Source organism: Leptonychotes weddellii, chromosome 10, assembly GCF_054177405.1.
Source record: "Leptonychotes weddellii isolate Sample4059 chromosome 10, ASM5417740v2, whole genome shotgun sequence".
NCBI classification, from domain to species: Eukaryota; Metazoa; Chordata; class Mammalia; order Carnivora; family Phocidae; genus Leptonychotes; species Leptonychotes weddellii.
The window spans coordinates 105,959,122-105,971,240 of NC_138378.1; the positions used below are offsets into that span (position 1 = coordinate 105,959,122).

At 37.8% G+C, this 12,119-nt stretch overlaps 1 protein-coding gene across 13 annotated transcripts in view; it reads right to left on the reverse strand.

The window, feature by feature from the left end:
• The window catches only part of NCOA1 (nuclear receptor coactivator 1), a 240,806-nt gene that overhangs the window by 40,396 nt on the left and 188,291 nt on the right, over positions 1-12,119 (reverse strand). For all 13 annotated transcript variants that reach the window (XM_081832160.1, XM_081832156.1, XM_081832155.1 and 10 more), the window contains 3 exons: positions 11,321-11,468; positions 8,669-9,989; positions 5,657-5,837 (listed from right to left, as the gene is read on the reverse strand). In XM_081832160.1, the coding sequence (XP_081688286.1) occupies positions 5,657-5,837; positions 8,669-9,989; positions 11,321-11,468 (1,650 nt within the window). The remainder of the gene's footprint in view (positions 1-5,656; positions 5,838-8,668; positions 9,990-11,320; positions 11,469-12,119) is intronic.

Genomic DNA, 12,119 nt, shown 5'->3' on the forward strand with positions numbered 1-12,119 from the left:
AAAGAAATAAAAAGGAAAAAATAAATCTCCAGCTGAAGGAAAGGCAAAAAAGTATTATGGCAGCTGACTCAAACGATCAAGAGTTTCTGAACGACAAAACAGAGGGAACAAACCAGTGGTAAAATTTCAACGAAACTAAAAAACAACAAGACAAAGAGAAGATTCTTCAAGAAGGGGAGTTTTCCCAAAAGCAGTCCAGAACAACTCCAAGCTCAGGGGTCACTGGAGCGGGTACAGGAACAGGCCACGGGCAACTGGGCCACTGAACAGCTGCAGCAAGCCCCGCCCCAAATGCGGAGGACTCTGGCGTCTGCGCCTGGGATTAAAGGGGTAAGAGCATGACTTGAGGTGGGAGTTCTGCCCAGGGAATCTCCCAGAGTGGGTGCTTGGGCTGCCACGAGGATTTCCCCATCACCAAGCCCCACTCTCTCAGAACAGCAACATAGAAACAGGGCTTCTATAATCAGAACCTACATTTGCTGCCAGAGCAAAAGGGTTTCTCACTTCAGCTAAGGATGCACGCTAGCTACCAATTTTGTTCATTCTAGGCCTTGGTCTGTGTATATGGACAGACAGCGCAAATGCACCAAACATGCAAGAAAGGTCAATGGCAGGAAAGAGAGAGAGCAAATTTAACAAAGAAAGTAACTTTGGAGAAAAAAAGATTCTTATAGAAAATGGACAAGGCCTAGAATAAGTATAATAATGTATCGTTACACAGATTACAAGGTTTATCATACCCACAGAAAGTAATGGACTCCTATGAGAAGAAAAATAATTTCTAGAAATTAAGAACATGATAGCTGCAATTAAAAGAGCTCAATAGCAGAATGGATATGGTTGAAGATTCAGTTTTGATCTGGAAAATGCGGCCCAGTGATTCTCTCAAAATACAGTGCAAAAGGGCAAGGAAAAGAAAAGGTAAGAGAAAAGATGAGTGCCATGGCAGAAGGACCCAGAAGTTCTAACTGGTGTACCTCAGGTGGTGAAATATGATGGTGACTAAACTCTGTCCTACTCCAGGCATTTGCACTTGACACAGTTCAGCTTAAGACTGAAGACTAAAGAAAGATGTTTGATTTTCCCAAGTGGGCTCAAGGTTAGGACGTGAAATCAGCCACTCAGTGATGGACTCTGGTTCTAGTAAAAGGTAGTGGTGGTAAGTGGAGAGGCTAGAGGAGGCAGGGAATTAGAGGCTATTCTCTTCTTTACTGGATATGTTGTTGTATTTCTGTCCCCAACTTCTTTTTCCTTCTCCAATCCTTTATTCTTTTTTCCTTTATTCTGCTCAACTTGTTTCCTTAGCCTTATGCCTCCTGAAATCTTATTTTCTTTCTCGTCTATATGGAAACATCGTAGACTAGCTGTCTGCATCTATCATCCTCACCCTCCTTTACCCCAGGATCTTCCCCTTCTTTGCTTTTGGCCTTTGCAAACACTACAGCACAAGGTTTAACAGATTCTGGCCTATTTATATACTTTTATACATGGAGCTATATTCAGGGGAGGGAATCTCAAGAGAGAAGCAAGAGCTATTTGCCTCAGGACAGACTATGGAGGAAAAATACTCCATTTTCACAGGCCTGTGGAGCTAGAAAACAATTTTTTTAATTAATTGTTATCAAATACATGTAACATAATTTTAAAAGTCAAGACTAAACGGTCCATTACAAATAAAAGCAGCTTTAAGCCTTACCCCTTCTAATCCTTCAGTTACTTCCCTTTTAATGCAGGAAGCCATTCTCAACTTGTAGGAAGCCATTCCCAATCTGTTTTCTTTGGCATTATCCTATTTATTTCTAAATATATATATGCTGCTATTCCTTGATGTCTCAATTTGAGATTACTGACTTCCCATTGTGATAGATGAGGTCTTAATTCTCCCACACCAACCTCTCCTACTACCTCCTAAGTCCCCAATTTCCTAACAGACATCACAGTTTTTTAATAAAATACTTAGATTCTTATAATTATGCAAATATTACTCACTGCAAAATTACATTGTGCACTATGTTCAAACCTCTTTTCTTATACCATGCTTTCTTTTTTCCGGAGTTAACAATTGTCTTATTTTTTTCATTTGCTGCTTTTCTAGGGGAATCTTTCAGATGCTTCAACATTGTTGACATAAACCTATCAGTAATCTTTTCTATAAACTCAAAGAGACAATCTCATTTCTCCCCTAGAAGTCTCCTTTCCAGAAGATTCAGATTCCAATCTGTATTGGGTGTTCCCTAATCTTATTGATCAGCTATCACTCCCAGACTCCTTTCAGATCCTCTGTTTCCTCTGGACCTTGTATCTTTCTCTTTTTTGGCTTTCTCCGTTTTGTTGAAGTACATTCGCTAAGGACCGTCACTAGAAAAGGTGACTATACCATGCAAATATTTGAGCCCTTTTATATGTGAAAATGTCTTTTTTCCATCTTCACAACTACTGGCAATTTGGATGGCTAATTATAGGTTAGAAATTACTCTAACCTCAGATATTTCTAAAGTAAATCTGATTGATGTCTAATTTATATATAATAATATGCACCCATTTTAAGTGTACAGTTTAATAAATGTTGACAAAGATATAAACCCATAACCTTCCATCTCAATAAAGAAAATAGAATATTTCTGTCATGCCTAAAAGTTCCTTCAAGCTTCTTGGCTGTCAATCTTCCCTACCTCAACCCCACACAGGCACCCTATGATCCAGATTTTTTTCACTCAGCGTGTTTCTGAGAATAATTCCTGCCATGTACCACTAGTTTCTTCCTTTTCTCTGCTCAGCACTATTTCATTTTATAAATATACCATTTCTTTGTTGATGGACATTAGACTATTTCCAGTTTGAGGGAATCATGAATAAAGCTGTAGGAACATTTGTGGTCAAGTCCTTTTGATGAGCACATGCTTTCCTTGCTCTTTGTTAAATACCTACGAGTTGGATTGCTGGGTCACATGGTAATGTATGTTTCACTTGATGAGAAACTACTGAACAATTTTACTATTTTATATATCCAACAGCAATGCCAAAGTTCAAGGTGCTCCACATCTTTGACATCATCATTTGGTACTGTCAGTTTTTAAAATCTGGGGTATTTCAATGGATGTGTAGAAGTACTGCATTATAGCTTTAATATGCATTTCCTTGATGATTAAAGATACTGACCATCTTTTCATGTGCTTATTGGCTATTTTCAATCTTCATTTATGAAGTGTCGTAAAGTCCTTTGCCTACTTTTTTAGATGGGGCTGTTTCTTATAACATTTTTAATTCATGTACTACACTTGTTAGAACTGATGAGCTAATATTGATATATTTTCATTAACTAAAATGTAGAGTTTACAGGGTTCACTCTTTGTGTTGTACATTCTACACGTTTTGACAAATGTATAACATGTATCCACCATTACAGTATCATACAGAACAATTTCACTGCTCTAAAAATCCCCCATGCTCCACCCATTCATCCCTCCCTCTGGCAATCACTAGCAACGAATTCCTGTCAACCACTGATCTCTTCATTGTCCCCACAGTTTTGCCTTTTCCAGAATGCTTTATAGTTGGAATCATACAGTATGTAGCCTTTTCAGATTGGCTTCTTTCACTCAGAAACATGCACTAAAGTTTCTCCATGTCTTTTCATGGCTTGATAGCTTCCAAGTTGGGGCAATTATGACTCACTGCGTGCAATTCACATCTTTTCTCTGAAAGACTGTAGAATCTTTCTCTCTGGTGTGTTCCAGAATTACCTGATGATGAGTTTTGGTACAGGTCTTTTTTGTGTGTACGTGCTGGATATTTGTTGAGCCATTGCGATCTGAAGAATTATGTTCTTTGGTTCTAGAACATTCTCGATTTTTTTTGTTTGAAAATATCTTCTCTTCCCTTTCCCCCCCTTCTCATTGTTTGATTGATTCTTATCAATCATTATTGGCCCTCATAGGTCTATCTTAACGTTTTTCTTCCAAACTTTTTTTTTTTTTTGGTCTTTTTGTTATTTCTGAAAGTTTTTCTCAGTTTTGTCTTCTACCATTTCTCTTGAAATTTTAAAATGCTGGATATCTAATTTCCAAAGATATTTTCTTATTCTTTGCTTTTTTTCTTCCCATATGAATAAAATATCTTTTCAAACATTTTAGGGTTTTGTTTTTGTTTTTGTTTTTTTAGTCCATGCACTCGTTATATAGCTCTATTGCATCCTCTTTTGTTTCTTTTACTTTCTTTCAAATTGCAGACTTCCCTCAAAGTCCTGGTGATCTCTGGCGGTGTCTGGTCAGTGTTCTGAAACACTGACTGTGAGAGCTGAGTGTGAGGCTTGTGTCTTCTGGGAGCCTTCTGTTGGATGATTAGATGGCAGGGTGACCTTTGCACTTTAGGGAGCTCCCCTTACATACTCCTATCCAGACATCTTCTTTCTGGCAACTCGGTTCTCCTGAGATAAATCCCCCAGGCTCCCATATTGGATGGGGATCCAGGATCAAACCACTCAATATTCAAGCTTCATTTTATTGCCCTTTAGCCTTGCACCTTCTTGTTTCCCCAGAATCTGGAGCCTCTCAGTTCCAATTAGAAGAGACTTTTGGAGTCATCTCATCTAATTCTCCTTTTGCAGATAAAGAGAATAAAGCTCAGGAAATTCATGTGCCCAAAGTAACACCGTTAAATGGAGAATGTGAAACTTGAACCTGGGCTCCTGCTCACACCTAGTGCCCTGGTCAGCTGAAAAACTGCTTCCAAAAATGTCAGAAATGACTCAAGACCTTTTTATCCAGCTTCCTGGAAATCTTGGCAAACTTGCAGGAATTGTGTCATGACAGCTAAAAAGCTGCAGTAAGACTGAAATAAATGAGTCCCACATCTGATCCTGTCAGAAGAGGGACAAGACTTAGATTGGGAACACGGGCAAATTTTGAAAGTGAGCTGCTTAGTTTCCTTTGGTTTCAAGGTTACACAATGGAATTACCACCACTCTTATTTTCAACTTCAAAATTTGACAGATGAAAAAAACTTGACAGCCCAGTCTTCATGAAGTATTATATTATCAAAGTGTCTCTTTAGACTAGAGCAGCAGTGACCCATTTCAATGCAGTTGTCTCCTAAATGGTGCTCCATGGGGTAACATGACTTGAGAAAAGGAATTCCATAATCAAGAAAGTATGATAAATGCTTAGTTACAGAAATCTAAACTGGTATCTTTAACATAGGACTTTTTAAAACCTTTAATATGCACTGTGGAATTTTAACAGGAGAATGGTATATGTGCCATGTAGTATTTGTCCAGTGGATTTTAGCATAAAATCCCTTTTTTCCAATTCATAGGACTAGCATTCAAGGAAGACAATTTGGGTAATATAATCTGACCAATACTATATTTCTGAAAGTCCTGCTATGGACTGCTTTGGGTAAGAACACAAAATTGCTCTCCTCAACATCAACTATTCACTTTCACATTAATTACAGAAAGAAGTTACACTATAACTTAAGATACACATGATGAGTGAAGTTCATATGTATAAAAGTAACTGTACATTATTTACAGCAGCATTAATGCAAAAATAGTTCACTCTCAACAAATAAATGGTCTGTGCAGTAATGTTGAGAAAAAAGCACTAATCCACATTATCATTAGACATTTAAAATGAGGTTTTCTCCCAACACATACTATTCAGCCTGGAAGTGGGTCTGGCAGTGGTGGACTGAAGTGAAGTTGGCAGGGTCTCTGATTTGATGGTTACATTGGTGACCGCACCATCCATCCTCTCTGGTTCGCATAAGCCTGGCAACTGGGCTGCCTTCTCCAGCGTGGGTAGTAACTGATCAAACTGGTCAAGGTCAGCTGTAAACTAAGAATGGAAACCAAAGTTAGAGGAAATATATTCTATACTTTACTTGAATCAATGTAGAAAAAAAGTTGTTCCTTTATATTCTACGAGTTAAGCGTGACTATGAGAAAATGAAGAAAGAAGAAAGAATTAAAGATTGAGGCCTCACTGAAATTACGTGAGCTATTGGAAAACAGTTTGGATGCTTCTGATATTACTATACCGGAGGATATAAGATAATATACACATAATATTTGTCTACTATATTTTGGCATAAAATTTATGTGTTGGAAAAAGACTGGACTGGAAAGAAGTGTCAAGAATGCTGTGTTATGCTAATCATGGATGATTTTTTGTCAAGTTTTTAAAATCTTGTGAAATAACTTACTTAATGATGGAATGAAAAATAAATTTACACTGATGTAACTTTTTAATTTAAAAAAAGTTTGGGAAACTTTTTTATAAATAGTATATCAGCTTCAAAGATCCCAGGAAGGTCATTTCCCACTTGAGGATTTAATAAAATCGGAAACCTATCTTCTAGACCAGATAGGGCATCCCTACATCTGTCTGAGGTTATGGATAGGAGAAAACTGGCCTTTATTTCACAGTATTATTCTACTATGATTACTTTGAGATAGTTCATCAACATAAAATGTCTACCTGTTTGGGTTTCACTATTTAATTCAACTAAAATTTATGCTTCTAGACTGTCTAACTGGAACTGTATATGTATGTAATTTTTAAAATGTCTGACTCCTTTCACTTAGCATTACATTTCTGAAGTTCAGAATCTTGTCACAGGTAGCAGTAGTTAATTTGTTTTCAAATAGCAACCCACTGTATGAACATACCACAATATATTTATCCATTCTACTGTGATGGATTTGGGGGTGTTTCCAGTTTGGGGCTAATACAAATAAGGCTACTATGAACATTTTTGAACACATCTTTTGTTATACGTGTGCAAAAAAGTACTAATCATAAAGGAAAAAATTGACAAATTGGACTACATTACAATTACAATGAAGAACTTCATCAAAAGTACCATTAAAAGAAAGAAAAGGCAAGGTAAAGCATAGAGAAGATGTCTGCAAATAAACAGCCAATAAAGGACTCATCCAAAATATGTAAAAAACTCTTACAAGTCAATAAGAAAAAGACAACATATTGGGAAAATGGGCAAGACACTTGAATAGGCAGTTCACAAAAGAAGATATGCAAATGATCAAAGACATTTATTAGGGAAATGCAAATTAAAACTATAAAGTATCACTACACATTCCACAGAATGGCTAAAATTAGAAGATTGACAATACCAAGTATTAGCAACAACATGGAACAACTAGAGGGAATTCTTGGTACACACTAGGAAAACTGGCGTTATCAACTAAAGATGAACATACACATATCTTATGATCCTGCAATTCCACTTGTAGGTATAAACGCAGCAGAAATGTATGTACATGTAAACCAGAACAGATGTACCAGGATTGCACACAATGGCATTATTTTATATAGCTGTGACTTTTTAAGTTAATTTTAAAGAGTGAGAGTTTTAATGTAGCTATTATTTAAAGCTGTTTTTCAGCTTAAAAACACAGTATTAGTTTACTTGTACCTCAAAGCGCACGCACATATAGAAGTAACCAAAATAGTGTTATTACAAATAGTCAATAGAGACAATACAGAGCACTATGAATGCAGAGAGGAAAGAAATGTCTAACGAGGGCTAGTGGAGAAGGCTTTACAGAGATGATGTCTGAACTGGTTTGTGAAGGATGAGGAAAATTTCGGCAGACAGAAAGGAGAGCAAGGCAGAAGATGCTTAGAAGAGACATGGCTTATCCCAGGAATGGCAAGGACTTCCATATGCCTAGAATGCAGTATTGCCTGAGGGAAGAGAGAGATTTCTGTGAGACTGGGGTAGAACATAAAGCTGGCTCAAGAAATGAAGGACCTAAGCACATGAAGTGTGAATCCTGTTTCACAATGGAAAGTCTCATTGATAAGATGCTTTGTAAGTACATTTTCAGCTATTTCATACTTGTCTATATTCTTTCTAAATAACTTGCAAGCTCAGAGGGGGAGAGACTCTATTTTCCGTTTTTCTTAAATTCCTTCAGGGTCCACAGTAATTATCTAATAAATGAAGGTGCCTGTTAATTTCACTCCACCCCCACCTCAGCCTAAACACAGAGGTTCCTAATCTGTAACAATTCATGCAAAGGTTTATTTATGTTTACTTCTGTTTCAGAATACTCAAAGTCCCTATTCTGATAAGGGTTAAAGGTGCTTAGAATCAGATGAGAAGAAAAACAGCCTTAGAAAACGCTTCAAGGGAAACTAAATGGCAAAGAAAGCCAGACTAGGCAGTCTTGCCCACCTCCTCACACTTCTCTCCCATTTCAGTTATATCAGAGGTTCCCAAACTTAGCTACACATCAGAGTTCTCTGGGGAGCTTCTTAAAAATACAGATTTCTGGGTCCTATCTTCAGAGAGTTGGATTCAACAGGTGGCGATGGGAGGAGGGGGGCAGGAGAGGTATGTTTAAAAATCTCCAAAGCTGTGAACTGATTTTATAGAAAGAAGCAAATCTCCACTTGCTTAGAATGCCACACTGAAATTGTAGCCCTCCGAAGTTCCAAAGAGGGCATCCTGTGATTTTTCAACCATTTACTCTGAGGGCATCCTGTGATGCTTCAGCCATTGATACTAACCTTTTAATACATGCCCAAAGGGTAGGACAAAACATAGCCTGAATCCAAATCTCGTTTATGGTTGGAGTAAAATACATGAAAAGGAAAAAGTAACTCTGAATGTTCGTTCTGTGAAGCGAGGGATCACCTACCTGGCTCTGGGACTCCAGTTTAATTTCCTCAGGAGCAGGTTTGGTCATTGGGGTGGGGTTTGTGTTACAAGGATCCATCTGTTCTTTCTTTTCCACTTTCACTTTTACATCATCCAGGCTCAGGTTTGGAGTTGATCTTAAATCTTTCTCATCTTTATCTAAAAGATACCGTAGAAGCTGATGGTCTTTTGATTCTTTTTTCTTTGAAGCATCCAGTTCTAGTTTTACACTTGAGCTCCCTTGTCCCTGTCCAGTCACGGATACAGAAGTAGATGAACTGTCCTTTTTATCAGGCTCAACAGACAAAGTGGTGATATCCGAGGGGCTACCCTCCTGTAGGAGCCGGTGCAAAATTTTGTGCCGCTCCGTCAGCGAGCTGTGAGAGGAGGGGCAAGAACCGCTTGAAGAGTTAGCAGAGGCAGAGCCGGAAGTGCCTGAGCAAGATAGTACCTCTTTGCAGCTTGTGTCTATATCAGCGTGCCGTAGCTGCTGCTCTGCAGTTGTGGTCAAAAGCTGCACTAGTTTGTGACTGGTCTGAGAGTATTTATTGTCTCCATCTGAGAGTCTGTCATTGTTATGCAGAAGCCCAGAATCCAGAGGTTTGCCATCACTAGAGCTGTTGTCAGACTGAATCATTTCATTTAAAATGGATGCAATCTCTTTGTTATCTTTGGACTCAGCTTTTGCTGGTTGTATATTTAATCTGCTAGGTGAATTCTGTGAGCTCATCTGCCTGAGGACTGGAGAACTGGCAGAGAAGCCAACAGAGTTATTGGGTCCTTCATTCATGCTCTGTAAAGATGTTACTGGGATGTTTGAGTAAGATCGGTTATTATTATTACAGGCAGTACCTGTCATGACAACGGGGGAGCTTAATGTCGGAATATTAGGAGGGAACGAATTGTTTGGCATCCTGGGCCTTGGTGCCAATCCAGAACTAACTTGTCTCCTCGGAGACATGAACTGTGCGAGAGATATTCCTGTACCTTCCATAGGAGAATTATTGAGGTTTAAAGAGGGGTTAGTGCTCTGGGAACTGGCCTGTCCCTGGTTTAAGGCAACACTGGCTACAATCTGATTTCCAGGTGAGCATCCAAAACTCCCTTGGCTGTTGCTAGAATTACTATGACTGCTGCTATGGAGGTCTGAGCTCTGTTGGCGGTTTACTCTGGGGGATACCATGTTGTTGCTGGATGGTGGCAATGTGGATGAACGGGCCACACCATGAGCTGGCGAGATACTAGAATTGACGGAGGGGTTTACTCGGGGAATTGACATTCCAGAATTAGTGTCATCTTGAGGAGAAAGACCACTGTGTTCCCTAGGGGGGGAAAAAGACATTATTATTCAAACATCTTCACTGGTTTCCATTAAAATATTTTTATGATGCATATTATAAACCAAGACCATTAACCTCATTAATATTGCAAGCCATCAAGTAAAGAGCTTCTGTATGACTTTAAGGAAAAACGGTGGACTGTTAGCGCTACTGTGAAATATTAGCACCACTTAATAGGAAACAGTGCTCATGGTCTCATAAATTTGATAATGGTTTCAGTTATATGGGAAAGAAATCTTCCTTGGTCTTGGAAAAAAATCCAATATATGTACTTTAAACTTTTCAAAATTTAATACAAATACTTAACATTACAATAATATTTTTGGTTGAAAGAGAAACTTCCCACACCTCTGTTTACAAAGTCTTTTATTCATGACTCCCTTGTTAGAGCTTTTAAGTATTTCAACTCCAAAGAGGAAGACTGGGTAAGGAAAATACTGTGTCACTGATGTAAAAATTAAAAAGGGTGATATGCAGACATAGCAGATGTTTTGAAAGAGAAATCACAATATGAAAAAAAGAACTGTGCTAATTCCACTCACAAGCATAAATTAAACTAAAATTAGAAAAAAACAGAATACTGAATTCAGATTTTCATCGAGCTCTTTACTCAAATCCATAATTATGACAACAGATTTGTGACTGGTATTACCATGTTCCAATAAGCAAATATATCAGATGAGGAAAAGATGAAGTGAGGGGAAATGTCTTTGTTTTTGTTTAATGCTACATTTTAAATAGTTGCAAATGTAGGGTTTTGAATAATTCATAGGATAAAAGAATGGTTCCATGAATTTACCATATATACCAATGTAAAATGTATTTAGAGAGAAGAACAAATTAGAGGCAATGACATTCAAAAATCTCAAGTTGATAGTTTAATGACTTGTAGTTTGAGAAACTGTCAACTTGAACTCAGGAGCCATCGAGTTTGCCCTAATGAGAATACAGCACTTTTAAAATTAAAAACAACAATATTAACAAACTCTGAAATCTTTTATAAGACCGAAGTTCACATATGGAAAGTTGGCTATTTTTAGCCACCTTTCTGGTTTTTACCCCTGAAACACATATTTTCAGCCTAACCTTTCCTGTGTTCCTTTTTCTTTCTTTCTTTTTTAACAATAAGGCTATTGTTAGGCGAAAAAACTATAAAACCCAGTACGGATATAGTGATTATATACTCATCACACTAGCTTAATGCCTAACTTCGAATTTTTGTTTTCTAGCCATCAAGAGTATTAAAAATTTTTCTCTAAGAAGAGATATATGAACTGACTTATTTCATATGAAGCTCTCCAAATAAGTAGTACCTGTCGATGATATGAATTCCCATGATGAAAGGTTGCATGTCTGGACTTTGAGGGTAGCAAAGTTTACACTTGGTGTGGGCGCTAAGCATTGTCCCATCATTCAATATGAATCTATAGGATGGGCTGGAGGCAGTGCCACGAGTCATCACTGTTTCAAACAAAAGAAAAACCTAGTTAAAATTCTGACACTTGTACTTTGGGCAGAGGAGAGTTACCAAGCCTTATTTCTACCTTGAACCTCATTTTAAATGCCCTCCCGACAGCTGCTTGCGCAGACTCAAAATAAAGAATAGTTCAGACAAAGCAGATATCTGAGGGCAGGGGGAATGATTCTGGTTAAAACAGACCACTTGATGACAAGTTTTAATTCAGTACTACTTGAATGAATGCCTCCTCATATAAGTTAAAATTATGAAGAAACTTCAAACCAGGAAAAAAAATCAACCTTAATATTTCCCCATAATGGGACAGTTCTTCAAATTTATTAAGTGTCCATTAAAAATACCAGGAAGTAATCTCCCTTCTCCCTTTCGGAATTATCTCTAACAAGTTTGGTTTTTTTTTTTTTCCTTTTGCTGGCTGATTTTTTTTTTTTTTAAATTTAATTTTTTTTTTTATTCTTATGTTAATCCCCATACATTACATCATTAGTTCTAGATGAAGTGTTCCATGATTCATTGTTCGTGCACAACACCCAGTGCTCCATGCAGAACGTGCCCTCCTCAATACCCACCACCAGGCCAACCCATCCTCCCACCCCCCTCCCCTCTAGAACCCTCAGTTTGTTTTTCAGAGTCCA